Genomic DNA, 23,302 nt, shown 5'->3' on the forward strand with positions numbered 1-23,302 from the left:
TTTGGCAGAATTGGAACCTAGTGCTGGCTACCTCCAGAGCCAGCACTCCTAACACTGCCTCTAGTATACAGGGGATTGAGTTTGGCATATTAGGGCTGCTATGGGGGTAGCTGGATCCTCTACCAGTGTCCCCACCTTCCCACCATGGCTGTGTCAAGGTCCTGAGATCACGGATGAGCTCGTGCGAGTTCTGTGTCGGCGCCTGGATGAGGCCACGCTGGACGTCATCACAGTTATGCTTGTTCGGAACTGCAAGCTGACACCAGCTGATGTGGAGGTCAGCCCCCCTCCAGGCAGCAGCATCCTTCCCAGACTCAGCCACAGGTGCCGGGACAGCCTAGGCTGGAACTCCTGCATTCAGCTCTGCCCTCTTCTTCCCACTCTGCAGTTCATCCAGCCCCCCGGAAGTCTCCCCTCAGAGGTGCTGCATCTAGCCCTACCCACCTCCTGCAGGCCCTGGCTTCCAGCCCTGGCATGGTACCTACGGCAGAACTTGCTCATCTTCCTGCACTCTCCCAAGTACACAGATAGCAACAGCCGGAACCACTTCCAAGTGAGATTTCACTCATCTCTTTCCACACTCGTGCACCCCCTGCCCCCTGCCCCACGCACACCCTTACTTACTCTTTTCCTACTGATACCCCTATATGTACTTTTGCCCATGGACCTGGGTATACCCATGCCCCCCCCCGGGGACCATTATTACCCGCCTGTGTCTTCTCGTGCTCCCATGTCTACCTGCACCACGTTCCCCACTGTGGGCACCCATCCCTGATTTTGCCCATTTGCTTGGTCTTAGTGCTCTGTGGCTGTTCTTTCCCCAGCATCCACTCCCACCACAGGGTGGCCTCCCTGACTTGGACATCTACTTGTATAACAAGCCTGGTGGACAGGGCACTGGGGGCAAAGGTACGGTGTAGGGCACGGGCCTGTGGCACCACCAGGTGAGGGAAAGCCTTTTGTCATCCTATTGCTGAGAGGACCTTTCCCAGGCTTGCAGCTGAGTGGAGGGTCTTGGGAGGGGTGGTCTGCAAGTCTCAGAGCTGAGCCTTCCTATGGATTTCTACCCAGGGGTTGCCTGCATCACTCTAGCCTTTGTGGATGAAGGAGGGGCCCCCTTGTCACTGGCGTTGTGGCCCCCCTCCTCTCCGGGGCCGCCAGACCCACTGCGAGAGGAGGAATTTGAGCAACTGACCCAGGTCATCCGCTGCCCGGTTGTTCTGGACAGTGCTTCAGGTGGGACAGCTTGGTCAGAGGATGAGGTGTTCAGTTATCGCTGTGGGAGGTAAGGGTGGTGAGTACAGTGGGATCTAGGGACACCCTCAAGTGTCCCCGTTCTCCTTCCAGCTCAGAATGGGGCCCCACGGCTTCGACTGGATGTGTGGGAAAAGGGGAACATTAGTATTGTGCAGCTGGAGGAGAAACTCCGAGGAGCAGCTCGCCAGGCCCTGGCCGATGCCATCATGGAGCTTCAGCTGCTGCCAGCTTCACTGTGTACAGAGGACACACCCACAGGTACACAAGTCAAGAGGTCCAGAGAATGTCACAGATCCAAGCAGGACAGTGTGGCAGGCGAGGGTGCAAAGGTGGGGCTTAGGGGAAGCATGACAGAGAACTACTACATCAGAACCACTTATTCACAGTTGTCCGTGAGCTTGTCTGTGCGTCACCCAGGTGCTACTCTGGCAGCAGTGAACGGATGCAGCTGCTCACCCACTTAGAGAGGGCTATTGCATCAGAGGCTCACTTCACACAAACACATGCGGCAGCACACTATCAGTTGTATATACTGTCATTCACTGACAGGTAGAGTAGGTGGCAAGTCACTGTCATACCACTCTTGAGGTTCAGTTTTCTAGAATGGGGATTGATAATCAGTGATGGGTGTCTGTAATGTCTGATGTCCACAGGAAGTCTCAGGAACGGATCGTTGGAAACTAAGAGCTCTGCAGGCCGAGCCAGCACCTTTCCCCCTGCCCCTGTCCCTGGGGAGCCTGTGACTCCACCCAGCAAAGCGGGCCGGCGTAGCTTCTGGGATATGCTGGTAATGGGAGGAAGTGGTGAAGTGGGCATCTACCTTTCTGCCTGCCTCCTAGCTCCTCCTACACTCCCTCCTGCCTCCCAGTCCCCCATAGGCCTTGCCACAGTGTCCTTTCATATAAAACTGCTCTGTCCTGCCAGACACCATGGCATGTACCTTTAGTCCCAGCTCTTCAGGAGGATGAAATGGGAGGATTTTGCTTCAGGCCAAGAGTTCAAGGCTGTAGTACGTTGTGATCATGCCTGTTAATGCACTCCAGCCCAGGCAACACACAAACACTCTGTCTCAAAAAAAACAAAACAAAAACTGCTCTGTCTTTTGGACTGGAGTTTGTAGAATGTGGCAGTTCTCACTGATGTAGAGGGAGCCTTAACTTACTATGTGCCTTCACTTCTATTTTTCTTGTCGGATCCTCACAACAGCTTGCAAGATAAGTAGAGCTTTTACAGTGAGGAAGGTGAGGCTCAGGAAAGTTGAGTAACCTGCCCAAGGCTCCTTAGCCAGCCCCTGGGGAAGCCAGGGTCTGAACCCAGACCTCTGAATCCTCCTAGCTCACTGCTGTTCCATAGTGCCTCCATCCCAAACCTTTCCTCTTCCTAGTAGCCCTTCCTCATTCACTGCATTGCCCCCAGAGTAAAACAGAATGTGGGGATTTGGGTTCCCCCAAAACAACTGATGACATTGTCCTGGATCGGCCAGAAGACACTCGGGGCCGGAGGCGTCACAAAACCGAGAGTGTTCGGACTCCTGGTGGAGCTGAGCGGGCACCAGGCCCCGATTCTGGAGCCCAGAGACAAAGGTATGTGTGTGGTGGTGGTGTGCCCTGGGAGGATATGGCTGTGAAGTCACAGATGGGCCTTGGTCTGTATAAACATACAAGTGTCATGTATGGACATGAGGCTCTTACTCCCACTGTCTTCAGACGCCGGACAACGCAGCTAGAAGAGGGTGAGGTGGGGACCCTTCATCCTGTGTTTGCCCGTGTTGCTCAGCGCTGGATGGAGTTTATGGTTCAGATTGGTGAGACCCCAGCCTCCCCTCCCATCCCCCAACCCCAGCCTGGCCTCCATCCTGCAGCTCCACAGTGACTCCTCTGTCTCCCAGGTTGTGCCTCAGTGTCCAGAAGCTCCGCCCACATGGTGTCCCGGTTCCTCCTTCCATCCATCCTGTCTGAGTTCACCACACTGGTCACCTCAATGGCTGGAGACACCAGTGTCCGCATCTTTGAGCAGCATTTGTGAGTGTAGATCCTATAGAATTGAAGGGAACTCCCCTAGACTTCCTAAAAGCTGGGCCTATAGGAAGCCAAACCTGAGGAAGTTGAGCTAGGAGAGGTGGAAACAAGGCCCAGGGAGGTGAAGGCTAGGCCAGGGAGTGGTGTCATGGATGGCTTTTCTGTCTGTCCTCCCTTTCAATAGGGGTTCAGAGCCAGAGATCTTCAGCCCTTGTTCCCCTGGGCAACTGGGTCCCTCTCCCCGCCCCGCAGCTGAGCGGCGTCTGCTGCTTCTGGGAAGGAACTTCTTGCAGTGGAGGAGACCAACACAGCAGGGTGAGGGCATGGCCGGGGGGGCGGGTAGGCTAAGAGTAACTGGTGGGGTCTCCAACCTTGCAGAGGGGAGGGTGGGATCAAGGGGGATCTGTTCCCAGGCCCCTATTGTGCCCCTCCCCTCCCCTGTAGCTGCCAAAGCCATGCAGCGCTTCGAGCCAGGAGGTGATGGGAACTCAGGGCGAAATGCTCCCCGGCAGAGGCTCTTGCTACTAGAGGTGGTGGACAAGAAGGTAAATATGGGGCCAGGGACTGGGTGGGAAGAGCGGTTCCATGATCTCACTGACCCTGACCCCTGACCTCCAGCTACAGCTGCTGACCTACAACTGGGCTCCAGACCTGGGGGCAGCATTGGGCCGAGCACTGGTTCGCCTGGTGCAGTGGCAGAATGCACGAGCACATCTCATCTTCTGCCTACTCAGCCAGAAGCTTGGACTCTTCCATCATTATGGCCAGTTGGACTTCCCCGTGCGAGATGAAAAGGTGCCTGCTGCTCTGGCTCTTCCTATAGTTTTGGCTACTGAGGGGTCAGTTAAAGGAAAAACCATCTCAGAAGCCGGAAAGATGGGACAGACTGAGGGCAGAGGTAGTGGGGAGGGAGAGTCTGAAAGAGGAAGCCCTGGGATGGGAGAGAGGGTCCGAGGGTAAAGGCTATGAACCCATTGCAATGCTCCATCTCTCAGGAGCCAAACCCATTCCTGCTGCCGACCATGGAAGTGGAGACCCTCATCCGGAGTGCAAGTCCCCCTCTGAGCCGTGAGCAGGGCCGGCTGAGTGGGTCCTCTCGTGGTGGGGGTCCTCTTCCCCTGGACACATTCCCCTTTGACGAGGCCCTAAGGGATATCACGGCTGCCCGCCCCAGCTCCATACTTGGTCCTGTGCCCAGACCTCCTGATCCTGTCACCTACCATGGACAACAGTTCCTAGAGATCAAGATGGCAGAGCGCAGAGGTGAGGATACTGGGCCAGGCAGCGGGGACAGGAAATCTGTGGAGTCTGGGAGGAAGGGGGTAACAATGCCTGGGGCTACTACTAATGCCTTCAACCCTCAGAGCTGGAGCGCCAGATGAAGATGGAAAACCTGTTTGTAACCTGGCAGCAGCGTTCCACCCCAGCCACCATGCCCATCAGTGTGAGTGACCCCAGCTTGCATCTTCCTCGAGGATCTGTGATCCTGCCCCGTCACTGCTCCATGCTCACTGCCCTGTTTCCCCAGGCTGGAGAGCTGGAGACCCTGAAGCAGTCATCCCGCCTGGTGCATTACTGTGCAACAGCCATGCTCTTTGACCCAGCTGCCTGGCTGCATGGGCCCCCAGAGACCTCTGGACCCCCTGACGGGCAGGTGAGGCTGACTCCCAGACTTCTAGCAGACCTTTGCTTACCCCACAGTGACCCCCCTCCTCCATCCCCAGCAGGATGGTTGACAGTGGGGAGAGTCTTCCCTGATCTTTACTCTCACAGCGGCGCCATCGCCCTGAGTCAGGGTCTGGGAGCCGAGAGGCCCCCACAAGCTGTGAATCCCTGGATGTGTCGCCCCCGGGAGCCCGTGAGGAGCCTTGGCTGAAGGAGCTGAGCTTGGCTTTCCTGCAGCAATATGTGCAGTATCTGCAGAGCATAGGTTTTGTGCTGGTGCCACTGCGGCCCCCCTCACCCGCCCGCAGGTAAGCCCGTCCCTGTTTTCCCTTCTGTCTCCTCCTCCTGCACTGCAAGTGAGGCCCCATAGGCCCTTCCTCTCTTTACAAGGTCCTATGTTGACAATTTGGGCTGGGCCTTGCATGTTCATCCCACCAGGCTCACATACATGTGAGGGTCTTGGATACTTTCACACAGCCCTCATGTGTGTCCTGCAGACCTTGTATGCTTTGTGGAACTCATGACACTCGTACACAACTGTATCCATTCTCACAAAGCTCATGCCCACACACATCTTGTACACATACACGCTTGCATACATCCCCACATGTGAATTTTTTTTGGAGATGGAATCTCGCTCTATCACCTAGGCTGGAGTGCAGTGGCGCGATCTCGGCTCACTGCAACCTCCATCTCCTGGGTTCGAGCAATTCTTGTGCCTCAGTCTCCCAAGTAGCTGGGATTACAGGTGCACGCCACCCTGCCTGGCTAATTTTTTGTATTTTAGTAGAGATGGGGTATTACCATGTTGCCTAGGCTGGTCTTGAACTCCTCAACTCAGGCAGTCCGCCCACCTCAGCCTCCCAGAGTGCTAGAATATAGGTGTGAGCCATCACGCCCGGCCTGCACATGTGAATCTTGTACATGCTCCTAAGCCTCTGGATCTAGGCCTTAATGATTCCTGTCCTCATCATCCCACTGACCTCTCCTGAGATTTGATGTGGTTCTCAGCCCAGGGAAGTCCTTTTCTCACCAAGGACCTCTGTGCTAGGCCTACTTGCATCACTGTCTGTGGCCTGTTCTTGGTCATGTTCACCCACTGGCCAGTACTGACAGGTCTGAGTCTTGGGAAGTAGGCAGCCTGTCTGTTGCCGCCTCCATCTCCCCTGACCTCAGGGACACCTCTGCAGCCACCTTTTCATCTACCGTCAAATCTCAGATTCCCGTGTTTGTGGTCCCTGCTCTATGTTCCTCTCCAGATTCTGTGTTCTCTGCCCTTTCCCAGTGGCTGTATGCGAAAAATGAGCTATTCACCTTACACACAGCTACTTTCGTATCTCCAGATTTGTGAGTTAATCAAGGCATGTTCTCCCTCCTCTGTTTTCAGTTAGAACCTTTTCAAGCCAGTAGTCCAGAAATGCCAGTTCCAACTCTCTCTTGTTTCTGTGACCAGCTCTCCACTCCCCAGGTTTCCCTCTCTTCCAGGCATTAGGAAGAGAAGGCGTGCCTGCCCGTCCTGTGATCCCATCTCAGAGGCCAGGCTGGCCCCTCCTACCCTGGGGAGGAGCTGCCCAGCTTGCTACCTTGACAGCCAGTTCCCAGCTCTAGGAGCTTCTCTAAAGGACTTTAGTTTGCACACTTGCCATCAGTTATGCTCTTCCCCCCAAATCTGAATTCCTTTAGACACTGGGTTAAAAAAAAAAAATGTTTCTACGCAAAATTTAAAGCCAGGCCTTCCCTTCCCACCAATCTTTAACAATCACCAATCACTAAGTCTTGTCCCAGTTTCCTTGAGGTTTAAGTGGGACATTTTTTCCACCAGAGGTTTTGACCACCAGCAAGAATTCTGGCAGTTTATAGCCCCTTGGCGTGAGTGGGTCCCCCCAACCCCTTCTGTTCTGTCCCTTCTTCCCAGTCCCTTCCCTGCTTCCCTTCTCCCCTATCCTCTGCACTAAACTGTGACGAGCAGTAGGCCTCTGAAAGCCTGGAACTGCCATCCCCCAATCAAAAGACAGCAGCTTTGCCCTCTCAGAGGAAAGTACCTAACCAGGCATCAAGCATCTCCTTGAATTTTCCTAATCAAGTTGTAGACAGGCATCACCCTCCCCCTTCTTTCACCTGCCCAGCACGCACCCTCTCAGTAGCAGAGAGGCTTAGTCTCCACCTCCCCACTGAGCACTGTTTTTGCCTCCCTTGAAGCAGCAGCTGCTATGGAGAGAGCCCAGCCTTGCAGTCTAGACCTGGACTCCAGGCCCAGCCTTGCCACTCACAGTGGCACCTTTGTGGGCCTGTTTCCTCCCTTGCAAAATGATTCCATATAAAACGGATTCTGGATCTGATCACCGTGACTGCATGCCACTAGCCTGCCTCATCCTCTTATCCCTCCTCCTTTTCTACAGCACCAGCCGGCCACGGGCCATGGCTGTCCTTGGAACAGAGGGTCGAGGCTCCTTCTCCTGCCCTAAAACCAAGACTGATGGGAGCCCCAAGGTAACTTGTCATATAATGGTAAAGTTACTGATGCTGAATTACTTTCCCACAGCCTGAGGTCATTGACCCTGAGTGATGTACCGAGGTCACTGATCCCAGACTGACACCATTAAAGTCAGGGTCCAGGGGACTTCCACCCTACTGATTCGAGGCTGGTGAGCCCCCAAACCTTGCCCCCTTTTTCCTTTCTTCAGAGCACTAGCTCTCCAGTAACCACCTACCACCTGCAGCGGGCACTGCCTGGGGGCATCATCCTCATGGAACTGGCATTCCAGGTAAGCAGGAGGAGCACTGAGTGGAGACAGCCAGACCCACCTGTCTCTCACCTTCCTGATCTCATCTTCACCTTCCCTCCAGGGCTGTTACTTCTGTGTCAAACAGTTTGCCCTGGAATGTTCCCGAATCCCAATGGGGCAGGCTGTCAACTCACAGGTATGTGGATGAGCTGCGGGCACAGTCAGTGCACCCCAGTGTGCTGTAGGCAGCATGGCTCCATGTCCCATTTGCTGGGCAGTAGAGTAATGCAGTGGGCGGGCTGCCCCAGTGACTGATCCACTGCTATGGCCTGGCTAGGTCAGTGCTCATTCTGGTGCCGTGACTGCACTCACTACCAGGCTGACCCCATCGGTCATCCAAAGCGTGTTCAGCTGTAGCCCTGAGGCAGCACAGTGCCTGGTCTGGCCTGTAGTCATCTAGAGTCTGTGGCAGACCCTGGTGGAATCTGGGATAGAGCAAAATGGCCCAGTTTCTGACAATGGCCCTAGTTTCATGGAAATACTTAAAATACAGTATGAAAAAGGGAGGCTAGAATGGGGAGGCCTTCCCACAGAAATCATTCTGGCAGAGGGCGTTCCACTGGGCCATAGCAGCAGGGGAAATCTTGCGCTTCTTCCCACGGAAGGAGGAAAATGTGTATTGGGCAGCCAGTGCAGCCACACCTTAACCCGACTCCTGCTGCTGCCTCCCCAGCTGTCCATGCTGTTCACAGAGGAGTGTGACAAGGTGCGGGACCTGATGCACGTGCACTCGTTCAGCTATGACTTCCATCTGCGCCTCGTGCACCAGCACGTGCTAGGCGCCCACCTGGTGCTGCGGCACGGCTACCACCTCACCACCTTCCTGCGACACTTCCTGGCCCACCACCCTGACGGACCCCACTTCGGCCGCAATCACATTTACCAGGGTCAGTGCCCAAGGACAAACCAGTGAACCCAAAAAAGAACAGGCCATAGGTGCCTCTAGGTCAGGGCTGGTGGGACCACCTCCCTGGACAAGTGGTCCCATGTTGTTAATCATCTCATGTCACACATACCATGTCCCCATGTTTCTGTCCTGTGTCTGTTTCTTACCAGAGTTTGGACCCCATGTCACATGTCCCCTGCCCTCTGAGTCACTTTTGTCCCGTCTCAGTGTTCCACAGGAATGCAGGAGCTCCTAAGGAAAGCAGACCCACTCTGTCTGCCAGTCGGAGCCTTAAAGACTCCCATCCCTGTGCCCCACCAGATCAGTGTGTCTCTCCTAGGCTTAGTGTCTGCCGTCTCCTGTTACTTACCCCTCAGGGACATTGGAGCTCCCCACACCACTCATTGCTGCCCACCAGCTGTACAACTACGTGGCTGACCATGCCAGCTCTTACCACATGAAGCCATTGCGAATGGCCCGGCCAGGGGGCCCAGAACACAATGAGTATGCCCTGGTGTCGGCATGGCATAGGTAAAAGGCTGGGAGGGGCATCCAGCATGCACACTGCAGGAGCTGGGGTTGGGACATACTTGCAGTAGGGAGATCAGTGTTTTCTTGGGCAGGGGTGAGGTTTGTTTCATTAGAACCCCAGAGTTGACATCTCCCCAACCTGTCCTGCACAGCTCTGGCTCCTACCTGGACTCTGAGGGACTTCGCCACCAGGATGACTTTGATGTGTCTTTGCTTGTCTGTCACTGTGCTGCACCCTTTGAGGAGCAAGGAGAGGCTGAGCGGCACGTTCTGCGGTCAGCAGATCCCCTACCTTGAACATGCCCATTTCCCAGCCTGCCCCACCCTGCCCTGTGTGTCTCTTGCTATAACCGCCACTCTCCTGCCCTGCTCCCCACCTCAGGCTACAGTTCTTCGTGGTGCTCACCAGCCAGCGAGAGCTCTTCCCCAGGCTCACTGCTGACATGCGCCGCTTCCGGAAGCCACCCAGACTGCCCCCTGAGCCAGAGGCTCCTGGGAGTTCAGCTGGCAGCCCTGGGGAGGCCTCAGGGCTTGTTCTAGCACCTGGACCAGCTCCTCTGTTCCCACCACTGGCTGCAGAGGTGGGTATGGCACGAGCACGGCTGGCTCAGCTGGTGCGGCTGGCTGGAGGGCACTGCCGTCGGGACACCCTTTGGAAGCGCCTCTTCTTGCTGGAGCCACCAGGGCCTGATCGACTGCGGCTAGGGGGGCGCCTGGCCCTGGCAGAGCTGGAGGAACTCCTAGAAGCAGTCCATGCCAAATCGATTGGGGACATTGACCCCCAGCTGGTAAGGAACTGTGGGCTCCCGAAAGAGCTGGGATAGGTGCCAGGAATTCCACTGGCAGCCAGGGCAGAGGGCACACGAATCTGAGGTGACTGGCACAGAAGACTCAGGCCTGTGGCTCCTCCCCCAGGACTGCTTCCTATCCATGACGGTCTCCTGGTACCAGAGCCTGATCAAAGTTCTCCTAAGCCGCTTCCCCCAGAGCTGTCGCCATTTCCAAAGCCCAGACTTGGGAACTCAGTACCTGGTAAGTCCCCTTGAGCTTCCTCTGAAAAGGGAAACACAGCAGAAATCCTCACCAAACAGATGCACCCCTCAGCCTGACCAAACAAGCTCTGCTCTGGAGGGAGGCCTAGACAGAATGGGACTACACAGATACATGTAAAACCCTTCCAGTACTGGGCGTCGAGCTACAGCATATGATTCTCTGAGCAGCTCTGCCCTCAAAGACTCACCAAGAATACAAGCCTTGGCTTGAGATCCTGAGGGCCAGGCTCTGGCACTGACAACCCAAGGAGCTCTCAGAACTTCGTCAGCAGGCTGGAGCCCCAGAAAGGACCCCTTGGGCTTTGAAGCCTTGGTACTCAAAGTGTGGTCCACAGACCAGCAGCCGCAGCACCTGGGAGCTTGCTGAAATGCAGGCTCTCTGGCCACATTTCAGACTGCTGACTCGGGATCTGCAGGTTGACAGTCTCCCCAGGTGATTCGTGTGCACACTGAGGCGTGAAAGCACTGCTGTAAAGGACAGGTAGAGAGAGCTGTCGTGGTGGACACGAGCATGGGGCATTAAGGAGCCCGCAGAGATGGGCCCGGCCAGAGCTGAGGTTCAAGAGAGGAGGCAATACAAGAGAACACTTCAAGTGAGAAAGTAGGAGGTGGAGCCAGGTGAGGGGTCCTGCAGCACAGTGCTTGTGCAGAGGATTCATTTCAGGGTGCAGGAAGGGTCTCCCAGAGAAGCCGAGGTCAGTTAGGATGAGGCTGCAGTAGTGTCGGCGGTTGTGAATAGAGGGGGGTGCCCCTGCGGGTGATGGGAAGGCTGGAGCAGGAGTGGGTTTTGGGGAAGGGTGACGAGCCCAGCTTGGGGCAAGCTGAGTCTGGGGTCCATAAGGCCCTTCACTGTCTGCAAGGTCTGTGGGCATCAGGGATTTGAGCTCAGGAGAGTCCTAGGCAGCAGCTCTGTGAACAGGCGGTAACTGAAGCCTTGGGAGAGCAAATCATCCCGGGGTGGATCACCAAGCAGAGCGTTAGGGAGCAGACGACATAAGGGGACAACAGGACAATTCCAGGGGTGGTCAGAGAGGAGTCCCAGGACAGGAGGCAAGGAGGTTGTGCCAGGGGTACAGCACTCTCCGTTGATTGGCTTCAGTGTGCCAGGCTCTGTGTGGGGCCTCCAGGATCAACTGTTACCCCTCATTCTAACGCAGCTCAGACAGGCTGACCGGCAAGCCAGCGAGGATGAGGACTGAGGCTCAATTTGGAGACATGGTCCTATGTGACCTCAGGGTGCAGGCGGGGTGAGGTGTGGAGATGGAAGTAGGCCTCTCCTCATCCTCCCTTCACCTCAGGATGCCCTGTGGGAGGGTCTGTAGGGTCTGTGTCACCTCAGGGGCGACAGACCTCCGTCCCCTCTTCATCTTTCACTGCAGGTTGTGCTGAATCAGAAGTTCACTGACTGCTTTGTGCTAGTGTTTCTGGACTCCCACTTAGGAAAGACGGTGAGAACGAGTGGGGGGCTTTGTGTCAGCCTCATGGGAGGCCGTAGCCCAAATGCTCCACCTCGGAGCCTGCTGAGGTTGGGGTCCCCACCCATGCCCTCCTCTCACCAGTGCACCCCCACTGTGTTCCCCACAGTCTCTGACAGTGGTTTTCCGAGAGCCCTTCCCAGTACAGCCCCAGGACAGCGAGAGCCCCCCTGCCCAACTGGTCTCCACCTACCACCACCTGGAGTCTGTCATCAACACAGCCTGTTTCACCCTCTGGACCCGCCTCCTCTGAGGGAGTGGACTGGACCACTGAATGTCACTGTTCCTTGAATCATGGGCCTACAAGATTGCCTGCCAGAGGCAGGACTGACCAGCCCTTCTGGGCCCCAGGGCAAGCCAGACTCTGAGTGACACCAAAGGCTTTGTAACTATGTCTTGGGGGTCTGCTGCCCCAGCCTGGCAGCAGGAACCACCCTCCCCAAACACCCACAGCTACTGACCCATCCAGGACTCCAGAGGGTCAGGTCAACCCCGAGGACCCCTTGGGCCCTTCTGGGGTACTCCTTTCGGCCCCCCGGTAGAGTCTCGGGAGTTCACACGGGGTGGCAAACACTCACCCCCTAGAGCTTCTCTGCCTGAATCCTGCCCCCTAGCCTTTGATCACTGTCAGCCACCTGTATCCCTTGAGCCCTTGGGTCTTCACTTCCCACTTGGACGTCACTGCTGGACATTCCCATCGAGATGACACCTGGGTTCCAATCCCAGCTCTGCCTTTGAAGCACTTGTGGCTACTGTCAAGTCCCTTTGCCCTCAGACCCTGGGTTTCTCATCCTTTAATGAGAAGGTGGGTTCAGAAGCTCTCCCATCTTCACAGCAACCCTGGCACTGGCTTCTCAATGGGAGGGAAGCAGCAGAGAAACTGAAGTGTTAGACACTATGTGTCCCACCACCCCATAACAGAGACATATGACAATGTTCAGCAGGTCATCTTTACTGCAGAGGAGGAGATGGGATCTCACTCGCTGTCTGGAGGCACGTGGGTGCTGTGCAGGCCCTCACTGGCCAGCCTCTGGGTGGCCCCGCCTATCCCAGTATGTACGTAGCCAACTCAAGCCCTCTACTGTGTCTCCTGCAGGGAGAGGGAGGCCTCGGCACCTCAGCCCACAAGGAGAAAACAGCCCCTGTCCAGGTCCTCCAGAGCTCCCTTCCCCAGGGCCACGCCTCACCTCGAGGCTGATACTCGCAGCCCACAAAGCCTTTGTAGCCTTCATCTTCCAGCAGTTGAAACAGATAGGGGAAGTTCAGCTCTCCGGGGCTGCTGGGCTCCCCTCGGCCTGGGACCTGTGCCACCTGCACATGCCCTGGGGACAGATGTGGACAAATGTGGGGTCCAGGCTCCTGCCAGGGCCTGAAGGACAGATGTGGGGACTGAAAGGGTGGGAGGGCAAAGGAAGATCCTCTCACCAACAATGGGCAGGAACTCCCGGATGTTTCCTGTCAGGTTCCCATCCATGATCTGCCAGTGGAATATGTCCTAGGGAAGAGGATACTACAGTCCGAGACCCCACAGGCCCCGCCCTCCTCCCGATCTGCGAAGTACCCCCTTCCACTTACCATTTGTAATTGGAGGTTGGGTCTCCCCACCTTCTGTAAGATGGCTGCCGCTGTAAGAGAAGCCAGGGAGGGGACTGTGAGCCTCAAGAGCACAGGAATCAAAAGGGACAGAAGGAGACACAGGGCTGGGGTCGTACCCTGCTGGGGTGTGTCCAGGAAGTACTGGGGGTCAGTGATGCGGGTGTTGATGGGCTCCAGCAGTCCCACGAGGTCCTCCTAGCAGCATGTCGGGTGCTGTGAATAGAGCTCTTTCCCAAGTTTGTCCCCCATCAGTCAGTCTGGTCAAGGCCCTCACCTGTCCCTCTGACCTAGGCTGGCAGCCTCACGTGCTGTCCTCACTGTGCACCCCCTCCTCCGCACACCCACAGAGACATGTAAGTACATGTGTGTTTCCACCTTTCCCACCTGAGCCAAAACCCCAGCTGCATGCCTCAGGTTCTCCAGAAAAATGGTCTCCATCTCAGCCTTGACTGCTATTCGATCAGCCCCCTGGGGTACTCGGCCAGCCATCAGGTGGATCCTGCGGGGAAGATGGACTGGAGGCCTTGCCTCCCTTGGCTCTCTCTGCACCTCTTCCAGGATTCCCTGACTGTGCCAGCCCTCGTCTGTCTCCCCAGGTCTCCAGTCCATGGCACCTGGGTCACGATGCCCAGGTATCCCAGCACTTTCAGAGACACTTCAGTGACGGCCGAGGGGCAAGCCCTTTCCCAGACACCTCAGCGTCCACCCACCGTCCCCTGCCTCCAGTACTTCCCAAAACCTTTCCTTCCCTCAGTCCTCCTCAACCTATAACCTGCTAAATTCTCACCTTTAAAAACTGTCCTGACCTTTGCTTGCCCTTCTCAGGTATTCCAAGCTGCTGTCTCTACTTCCTCTCCTAGCATCTACTTCTTAGCCTCTTGCCATCTGTTTTCTGTCCCCGCCATTGACCAGTAGTGATCCCCTCTTGCCAGTTCCTTCTGAGCCTGTTTGGTCTCTGCAGGATTTGACATTTGAATCAGCCCCACTTTGAGCCGTCCACCTCCTCCCATCATCCCCTGATCTTATCAGCCACATTCAGCTCCAAGCAGACATTCCAGGCCTCCCCACCCCGACAGGCTACATACATGTCCAGCCTCAGGAACGCTGCCAAATACACCAGGCCTCCTCTTGCCACAGCACCCTTGCCAGGAATACTCTACCTCCTGCCTATCAAGCAATGCCCACTCCTTGAAGACAGTCCAAGCATCACTACCTGTAAGCAGCTTTCTCTGATCCAGACAGGGTTAGGTGCCTACCCTGCTCCCACAGCTTCCTGGAATAGGCCTGTCCTCAAATGGATCACTGTATATATTTACTCTCCTATCTCCCTAGGCAGACTGAGCTCCCAGCATGGGATCCCAGCATGGGGTGAGCATGAAAGAGTGGCAAACAGACTGGCATAAGACAGATAAAATACAAAAGGCAATTTACAAAGGACCAGGACCGCCAAGGCAGAGATAAACCAGTGGGCTCAGACTTCTGAGCGTCTCGGATCTGGCGTCCTCGACTCCCTGAACCTGCAGCAGGGTCATGGGTCACAGAGGGGTGGGGGTGGGGTGGAGCGGGGTACCTGGGACAGCCCAGGGCTTTGGCGTACCGCACGGCCTGCTCCAGTCCCTCTCGGAAGGCCGCCTGTCTCCCGGGGACGGCCCCCAGCCCCATTTCCCCCTTCTCTTGGTCTCCTGCAGAGAGAACGGGCCTCAGCCCCCGGCTCGGGCACTCCCCGGCCCCCTCCCCACAGCCCTCCCGGCCCGCGGCGCACCCGGGGGCGTGTTGATCAGTACAAGCCGCAGACCCGCTTCTCGCGCGGAGCGCGCCAGCGCCTCAGGCGTCTCCGCGTACGGCCAGGCCACCTCGACGGCCTCGAAGCCCGAGCTGCCCGCGGCCCGCAGCCGCGCGGGGAGGCCGGAGAGCTCGGGGAATAGCCAGGACAGATTGGCGGAGAAGCGCAGCGGCGCCATGCCTGGGGAGGTAGGGCCGGGTGGAGTCCGCAGGCGCGGCGGGCGGCGGGCGGCGGGCGGGGCTCTCCTTGCTGGCCCTGCGAACAAACGTGCACTGTTGGTGGTTAGAAAAGCGAAGTGCTGTAAAAACCCGGGCCTTCACGAAAAGCGCCTTCCTTTAGCGAGAGAGGGAGCGCGGGGAGAGGCGAAGGGGCGGAGCGAGGGCGGCCGGAAAAGGAGCAGGGCCTGCGCCGGGGCCTGAGAGCCGGGCGCGGGGCAAGAGAGAGCTGGCTGCCCGAGGGCCCGGTTGCAATGATGGGACGCGCACTTTAATACTGAGTCTTTCCTCTGATTATAAAAATGCTATCTGTTCGTTAAGCAACATTTGAAAGCTGTATGACCAAATAAAGAAGCACTTTTATACCGCCAGTTATCTCACCACTAGCCTGTTAGCTTTCCCGTCCAAATTTTAAAATATGCAATTTTTTTCTTTGGAAATTCTGATCATTCGGTATATGCGGTTTTATAGCCCTTTTTCATGGAATATTATTTTGTGAGCATTTGCTCGTGTTTTCCAATAGCCTTCAAAGTCAGTGCCTTCGCTGCTCATTGTGGCACACCTAAGCAGCAAGTCATTGTACTTTGTGGTTGGATATCGTGTGTGTGCGCGCGCGCTGCAAGCGCACTTTCAGGCACTTCCTAGTCCCTATCTCTGACTCTCTTCCGAGTCTTTTTCTAGAGATTTCCATCACAGTGTTTGCCCGTTCACGCCGCTCGTCTTTTGCAAGGGAAACCGCCCCATTGAGCAGCTATGGGTGAGCTGTCCCTTCTTAGCCTTAGCCTCAGCTGATTGGACCAGGGAGGTCATCTGATCCCAGGGCAGCCAATCCATAGACTGGCCAAAGACCTCTTACTTGCGTCGTTTGGAAAGATAATCTAACCAATCAAGAGTTCAAACAAGGAAATGCTGAGAGTCAACAGGTGGTGTTGCCAGGAGGTGACTGGGCTGTAGAAACGAAATAAGACAGTCCTATGGTAAAGAAAAGCTAGAGCGGAAAGGAGGGGAACCAAGTCCTGTGAATAGAGGTAGCACAGTGAGAAACCCATGCCGTCCCAGGGGTGACCAAACCCATAGCTGCTCCCAGGTCTGTGCACTTAAGGCTGGGGTGCTTAGACTTTCCTGGGTTTCTGTGTCTGTATAGCCTCTTAATGTTTCTTGAGATAATTTGAATGATTTTACTTTCATCTACAATAACCCAACTGACTGGGCAGGTTCTTACGGGTAGAATTACATGGTCAAAAATAGGAACATATTTAAGTTGTTGATATCTTAAATTTCCTTTGAAAAATATAAATTTATATCCCAACAATTCATGAGTAAACGTCATCTTGATCTATCGTCTGTGCCAACTTTGACAGAGAAACTTAAAGCGCAACATTAGAAACACCCAGCTCTCACTGATTGTTCTGTCAACACTCAACTCCATCTCAAATGAGGCCAACTCAGACACCAGGGATCCAGCCTGATCCCGTGGTGAACCCAAATTCTTGGCAGGTTCCGTTTCTTCAGCTCCGCCTCCAAGAACAGACTGCTGCCAGCTGACACTGATCACATGATTTCTTGCTCATTTGCAGCTGGTTTTACACTAGGACCTTTGCCTTGTCTTGGAACGTGTTTCTTGTCCAATCAAGATCTCACTAAGCTTAACATTGTAATCAATCCCAACTTTACTGTGTTTGCAATCCAAAATTGACAACAAAGAGTAACATCTAGAGGAAGTAATTCCTTTATTACCACCTCACTGTTGATGTCCGAGTATGCAAATTCTATTTATGATGTTGACAGCACCACCATCTGCTGAGCTCTGCGTCAGAAACAAAATGTGTCCAACTCCCAATGGTCCACCCCTTTTTTCCTTGGACATCCCTTAGGGCAGTAAAGATTATACATAAACTAGATACACGTGACTCACTTTCCCCTTAATTCCTTTACAACACCTTCCACCTTCACATAATATGCCCAAATAAATATATAAGGAGTGCAATGTCCATGAAAATTATTTGCTTTATTCACATTTGACTATGTCTTATCCCACCTTGCAACCCAGGCATGACACTAAGTTATCACAAGTTTTGATTCTTTGCATTTGCCTTTTTTTTTTTTTTTTTTGCTTTATTGTGCTTCACAGGTACGTATTTGACTTTTAACCAAATAATTTGCACAGGTGTGATGTTAAAGTAACAACAACTTGTAAATAGTTGCATGGATAATGGCAAAAACTTCGGTACAGAGTTCAGAGTCTCATTTGATCATTGGATAGCATTTAGCAATGCAGTAAAACATATTACAACTCATGTGAAATGCAAATCAAAACCTCAATGAAATTCTATTTTATGCCTTCCAGATTGGCAAAAATAAAAAAGACATTATCAAATATTGGATAGGATTTGGAACAACTGCTGATAGGAGTGTAAATCAAATATTGGATAGGATTTGGAACAACTGCTGATAGGAGTGTAAATCACTATAACCAAATTGGAAAACAATTTGGCATTGTCTCTTAAAGCTGATATGCCTGTGATCCAACAGTTCCTTTCCCAGGTGTATCCCCTGAAGAAAGTTTTGCACAAGTGTACCAGGAAAAAAGTAAAGTGATGTTCACAGCAGAATTATTTATGTAGCAAAAAGATGGAACTAACCCAAATGTCCATCCATCCATACATAGATGAGTTGTGTAATAGTATAGTCATACCATGTTGTACAAGAGAAAGCTGGTGGCTCAAATGATAAAACTGAGTTTGTTCCTGTGTTAGGACAATATATGAAGAGCTTAGTGAAGTTTGATTGGAACTGAAAAACATCAGTATGAAAGCATCAAGTGGATAAATCTTAGAAACATAATCTCTAGAGGAAGAAGCAAATCACAGAGAAATACCTACAGCGTGATTCCATTGATACAAAGTCAAAGGCAGGGAAAACCAACAGTATCTTGTGTAGGAATATGGACATCTCTGATAAAACAATGAAGAACAAGTGAATAATTATCACAAAATTCAGCATAATGGTGACCACCTCTAGAGGAGGACAGAAGAGGGTAGCATTGGAGCCTTCTTTTACGTCCGATAGCACATTCACGTATGTTAATTTTACTACTCTTCTTTAGGGCTAACATATATTTTATAAATATCATTTTTTATCTGTTTTGTATTTAATAAAAACATATTTTTAAAACCTGTATGCATTACTGCCATCTGTTAGCACATTTGATATTAACATCCTCATTGTGGTATGATTATAATCTCAAGATTTTTCTACAGGTTCAGCTTGTTTGTATTGTTTGTCTGGTTTGAATTATAATGATCACTTTTTAGACTCAACTTGTCACTGCTCAGCATAGTGGTCTTTTATTGTATTATCTGCCCAGAACCTGTGGCAGGTAGCCTGTAAAATGGTCCCCAGTGGGTCAGAGGGAGTGGCTCACACCTATAATCTCAGCACTTTGGGAGGCTGAGGCAGGAGGATAACTTGAGCCCAGGAGTTTGAGACCAGCCTTAGCAACCTGGTGAAACCCCATCTCGACAAAAATATAAAAATTGGCCAGACGTCGTGGCATGTGTGTGTAGTCCCAGCTACTCCAGAGGCTGAGGTGGGAAGATCGCTTGAGTCTGGGGGGTCAAGGCTGCAGTGAGCCATGATTGCACCACTGCACTCCAGCCTGGGTGACAGAGCAAAACCGTGTCACAAGAAATAATAAAATAAAATAAAATAAAATTGATGAACCATTAGCAAGATTAACCAAGAAAAGTGAAAATCCAAATAACCTCACTAAGAAACGAAACAGGAAATATTACAACTGACACCACAGAAATACAAAAGATCATTCAAGGCAACTATGAACATCTTTATGCACATAAACTAGAAAACCTAGAAGAAGTGGATAAATTCCTGGAAAAATACCACCCTCCTAGCTTAAATCAGGAAGAATTAGATACCCTGAACAGACCAATAACAAGCAGCAAGATTGAAATGGTAATTTAAAAATTATCAACAAAATTAAGTCCAGGACCAGACGGATTCACAGCAGAACTCTACTAGACATTCAAAGAATTGGTGCCAATCCTTTTGACACTATTCCACAAGACAGAGAAAGAAGGAACCCTCCCTAATTCATTCTATGAAGCCAGCATCACCCTAATACCAAAACCAGGAAAGGACACAACTAAAAAAGAAAACTACAGACCAATATCCTTGATGAACATAGATGCAAAATCCTTAACAAAATACTAGCTAACTGAATCCAACAGCATATCAAAAAGATAATCCACCACGATCAAGTGGGTTTCATTCCAGGGATGCAGGGATGGTTTAACATGTGTAAGTCAATAAATGTGATACACCACCTGAACAAGAATTAAAAACAAAAATCACATGATCATCTCAATAGATGCAGAAAAAGCATTCAACAAAATCCAGCATCGCTTTATGATTGAAACCCTCAGCAAAATCAGCATACAAGGGACATACTTTAATGTAATAAAGGCCGTCTATGACAAACCCACAGCCAACATAATACTGAATGGGGAAAAGTTGAAAGCATTCCCTCTGAGAACGGAAACAAGACAAGGCTGCCCACTCTCACCACTCCTCTTCAACATGGTACTGGAAGTCCGAGCCAGAGCAATCAGACAAGAGAAAGAAATAAAGGGCATCCACATCAGTAAAGAGGAAGTCAAACTGTCCCTGTTTGCTAACAAAATGATTGTTTATCTTGAAAACCCTAAGGACTCCTCCAGAAAGCTCCTAGAACTGATTAAAGAATTCAGCAAAGTTTCTGGATATAAGATTAATGTACACAAATCAGTAGCTCTTCTATACACCAACAGTGACCAAGCAGAGAATCAAATCGAGAATCCAACCCCTTTTTACAATAGCTACAAAAAAAAATAAAATACTTAGGAGTACACCTAACAAAGGAGTTGAAAGACCTCTACAAGGAAAACTACAAAACACTGCTGAAAGAAATGATAGACAACACAAACAAATGGAAACACATTTCACGCTCATGGATGGGTAGAATCAATATTGTGAAAATGATCATACTGCCGGCTGGGCACAGTGGCTCACGCCTGTAATCCCAACACTTTGGGAGGCCGAGGAGGGCAGATCACTTGAGGTCAGGAGTTCGAGACCAGCCTGGCCAACATGGTGAAACCCCGTCTCTACTCAAAATACAAAAATTAGCTGAGTGTGGTGGTGCACGCCTGTAGCCCCAGCTACTAGGGAGGCTGAGGCAGGAGAATAGCTTGAACCTGGGAGGCAGAGGTTGCAGTGAGCCGAGATCATGCCACTGCACTCCAGCTTGGACAGCAGAGCAAGACGGATACTCACATCCAACTGATCTTCGACTAAGCAAATAAAAACATAAAGTGGAGAAAGTACACCCTTTTCAACAAATGGTGCTGGGATAATTGGCTAGCCACATGTAGGAGAATGAAACTGGATCCTCATCTCTCACCTTTTTACAAAAATCAACTCGAGATGGATTAAAGACTTAAACCTAAGACCTGAAACTATAAAAACTCTAGAAGATAACATTGGAAAAACCCTTCTAGACGTTGGCTTAGGCAAGGATTTCATGACCAAGAATCCAAAAGCCAATGCAATAAAAACAAAGATAAATAGCTGGGATCTAATTAAACTAAAGAGCTTTTGCATGGCAAAAAAATTAGCCGGGCGTGGTGGCGGGCGCCTGTAGTCCCAGCTACTCGGAGAGGCTGAGGCAGGAGAATGGCGTGAACCCGGGAGGCGGAGCTTGCAGTGAGCCGAGATTGCGCCACTGCACTCCAGCCTGGGCGACAGAGCGACACTCCGTCTAAAAATAAAATAAAATAAAATAAAAGGAACAGTCAGCAGAGTAAACTGACAACCCACAGAGTGGGAGAAAATGTTTACAATATATACATCTGACAAAGGACTAATATCCAGAATCTACAATGAACTCAAACAAATCAGTAAGAAAAAAAAATCCCATCAAAAAGTGGGCTAAGGACATTAATAGACAATTCTCAAAAGCAGATATACAAATGGCCAACAAACATATGAAAAAATGCTCAACATCACCAATGATCAGGGAAATGCAAATCAAAACCACAATGTGGTACTACCTCACTCCTGCAAGAATGGCCATAATCAAAAAATCAAAAAACAGTAGATGTTGGCATGGATGCGGTGAACAAGGAACACTTCTACACTGCTGGTGGGAATGTAAACTATTACAACCACAATGGAAAACAGTGTGGCGATTCCTTAAAGAACTAAAAGTAGAACTACCATTTGATCCAGGAGTCCCACTACTGGGTATCTACCCAGAGGAAATCATTATTTGAAAAAGATACTTGCACATGCATGTTTATAACAGCACAATTCACCGCTGCAAAATCGTGGAACCAACCCAAATGCCCATCAATCAACAAGTGGATAAAGAAACTGTGATATATATATATCTCTAGAGGAAGAAGCAAATCACAGAGAAATACCTACAGTGTGATTCCATTGATATAAAGTCAAAGACAGGGAAAACCAACAGTATCTTGTGTAGGAATATGGACATCTCTGGTAAAACAATGAAGTACAAGTGAATAATTATCACTAAATTCAGCATAATGGTGAATTTTATATATATATATATTATATATATAGTGAAATATTACTGAGCCGTAAAAAAGAATGAAGTAACAATATTTGCAATGACCTGGATGAGACTGGAGACTATTATTCTAAGTGGAATAACTCAGGAATGGAAAACCAAACATTGTATGTTCTCACTGATATGTGGGAGCTAAGCTATGAGGATGCAAAGGCATAAGAATGATACAATGGACTTTGGGGACTTGTGGGGAAGAGTGGGAGGGGGTGAGGGATAAAAGACTACAAATAGGGTGCAGCATATACTACTCGCAAATCACCACTAAAGAACTTACTCATGTAACCAAATACCACCTGTACCCCAATAACTTATGGAAAATAAAATAAAAAATTTAAATTAGCCGGGCACAGTGGCTCACGCCTGTAATCCCAACTCTCTGGGAAGCCGAGGCGGGCGGATCTCTTGAGGTCAGGAGTTCGAGATCTGCCTGGCCAACATGGTGAAACCCCGTCTCTACTAAACATACAAAAATTAGCTGGGCATGATGGCGCGTGCCTGTAATATCAGCTACTCAGGAGACTGAGGCAGGACAATTGCTTGAACCTGGAAGTGGAGGTTGCAGTGTGCAGAGATAGTGCCACTGTACTCCAGCCTGGGACAGAGTGAGACTCCATCTCAAAAAAATAAAACAAACAAACAAACAAAAAGTGGTTCCCTATATGTCTGTCTCCTGGTATTCATGCCCCCATGTACCCCCCTTCCCTTGTTTGTGAGCTGGACCTAGCAACTCACTTCAAACAAACAGAATATTGCAGAAGTGGTATGATGTCATCTCAGAGATTACATTACAAAAAGCCTGTGGCTTCTATCTTGGCTCCTTTCACTCCTTCACTTGCTCTGAGGAAAACCCACTGCCATGTTGTGAGCTGTCCTGTGGAAACACCTGTGTGTCAAGGAACTGATGTTCTGGCTGTTATGGACTGAGTGTTTGCATTCCCCCAAAATTTGTATGTTGAAGTTCTAACTACTAATGTGATGGCATTTAGGAATGAGGCCTTTGGGAGGTGATTAGGTCTAGATAAGGTCATGGGGGTGGGATCCCGTGATGGGATAAGTGTCTTTGTAAGAAAAGGAAGAGAGACCAGAGCTTGCTCCCCACCCTCTGCTCTCTCTCTCTCTCTCTCTCTCTGGACACATAGAGAAGGCAGCATCTGCAAGCCAGTAAAAGAGCCGTCACCAGGAACCAAATCTGCTGGCACCTTGATGTTGGACTTCCCAGCCTCCAGAGCTGTGTGAAATCCATGACTATTGTTGAAGCCACCCAGTCTATGGTATTTTGTTTTCACAGCCCAAGCTAATACACTGGCCAATAGCTGGCAAGAACCTGAGGCCTGCCAACAGCCACATGAGTGAGCCCTGAAGCAGATCCTCCGTTGATTGAGCCTTAAA

At 51.4% G+C, this 23,302-nt stretch overlaps 2 protein-coding genes across 8 annotated transcripts in view; one reads left to right on the forward strand and one right to left on the reverse strand.

The window, feature by feature from the left end:
* The window catches only part of SZT2 (SZT2 subunit of KICSTOR complex), a 60,855-nt gene extending 48,426 nt beyond the window's left edge, over nucleotides 1-12,429 (forward strand). For all 6 annotated transcript variants that reach the window (XM_032160476.2, XM_032160477.2, XM_032160479.2 and 3 more), the window contains 26 exons: nucleotides 159-277; nucleotides 389-553; nucleotides 825-909; nucleotides 1,072-1,236; nucleotides 1,348-1,515; nucleotides 1,911-2,044; nucleotides 2,674-2,840; nucleotides 2,964-3,061; nucleotides 3,146-3,278; nucleotides 3,460-3,590; nucleotides 3,720-3,820; nucleotides 3,894-4,070; nucleotides 4,271-4,538; nucleotides 4,640-4,719; nucleotides 4,804-4,929; nucleotides 5,049-5,248; nucleotides 7,340-7,430; nucleotides 7,625-7,705; nucleotides 7,788-7,862; nucleotides 8,400-8,613; nucleotides 8,990-9,143; nucleotides 9,296-9,418; nucleotides 9,526-9,931; nucleotides 10,059-10,175; nucleotides 11,575-11,643; nucleotides 11,780-12,429. In XM_032160476.2, the coding sequence (XP_032016367.1) occupies nucleotides 159-277; nucleotides 389-553; nucleotides 825-909; nucleotides 1,072-1,236; nucleotides 1,348-1,515; nucleotides 1,911-2,044; nucleotides 2,674-2,840; nucleotides 2,964-3,061; nucleotides 3,146-3,278; nucleotides 3,460-3,590; nucleotides 3,720-3,820; nucleotides 3,894-4,070; nucleotides 4,271-4,538; nucleotides 4,640-4,719; nucleotides 4,804-4,929; nucleotides 5,049-5,248; nucleotides 7,340-7,430; nucleotides 7,625-7,705; nucleotides 7,788-7,862; nucleotides 8,400-8,613; nucleotides 8,990-9,143; nucleotides 9,296-9,418; nucleotides 9,526-9,931; nucleotides 10,059-10,175; nucleotides 11,575-11,643; nucleotides 11,780-11,923 (3,791 nt within the window). In that variant the 3' untranslated portion in view covers nucleotides 11,924-12,429. The remainder of the gene's footprint in view (nucleotides 1-158; nucleotides 278-388; nucleotides 554-824; nucleotides 910-1,071; nucleotides 1,237-1,347; nucleotides 1,516-1,910; nucleotides 2,045-2,673; nucleotides 2,841-2,963; nucleotides 3,062-3,145; nucleotides 3,279-3,459; nucleotides 3,591-3,719; nucleotides 3,821-3,893; nucleotides 4,071-4,270; nucleotides 4,539-4,639; nucleotides 4,720-4,803; nucleotides 4,930-5,048; nucleotides 5,249-7,339; nucleotides 7,431-7,624; nucleotides 7,706-7,787; nucleotides 7,863-8,399; nucleotides 8,614-8,989; nucleotides 9,144-9,295; nucleotides 9,419-9,525; nucleotides 9,932-10,058; nucleotides 10,176-11,574; nucleotides 11,644-11,779) is intronic.
* A 4-nt stretch (nucleotides 12,430-12,433) lies between these two features.
* On the reverse strand, nucleotides 12,434-15,389 carry HYI (hydroxypyruvate isomerase (putative)). Of its 2 annotated transcripts, XM_032160587.2 has the most exons (8): nucleotides 15,029-15,389; nucleotides 14,837-14,948; nucleotides 13,651-13,765; nucleotides 13,383-13,461; nucleotides 13,246-13,295; nucleotides 13,096-13,165; nucleotides 12,858-12,992; nucleotides 12,434-12,760 (listed from the first exon to the last, which is right to left on the reverse strand). In XM_032160587.2, the coding sequence occupies exons 1-8, from the start codon at nucleotides 15,225-15,227 to the stop codon at nucleotides 12,687-12,689; spliced, it is 834 nt and encodes a 277-aa protein (XP_032016478.1). In that variant the 5' UTR covers nucleotides 15,228-15,389; the 3' UTR covers nucleotides 12,434-12,686. The 2 variants fall into 2 exon arrangements, with proteins under 2 accessions (XP_032016478.1, XP_032016477.1); XM_032160586.2 differs by having other exon boundaries at nucleotides 12,591-12,992.
* Nucleotides 15,390-23,302: the final 7,913 nt, after the last annotated feature.

The sequence above is a fragment of the Hylobates moloch genome, unplaced genomic scaffold (assembly GCF_009828535.3).
Source record: "Hylobates moloch isolate HMO894 unplaced genomic scaffold, HMol_V3 SCAFFOLD_8, whole genome shotgun sequence".
Lineage (NCBI taxonomy): Eukaryota > Metazoa > Chordata > Mammalia > Primates > Hylobatidae > Hylobates > Hylobates moloch.

Coding starts and splice junctions, on each gene's coding strand:
- HYI (XM_032160586.2), bottom strand. CDS start 15,227: ATGGCGCCGCTGCGCTTCTCCGCCAATCTGTCCTGGCTATTCCCCGAG. Junction 13,766..14,836: donor AAAGCCCTGGGCTGTCCCAG/GTACCCCGCTCC, acceptor TCTTCCCCGCAG/GATCCACCTGATGGCTGGCC. Junction 13,462..13,650: donor CAGCTGGGGTTTTGGCTCAG/GTGGGAAAGGTG, acceptor ACATGCTGCTAG/GAGGACCTCGTGGGACTGCT.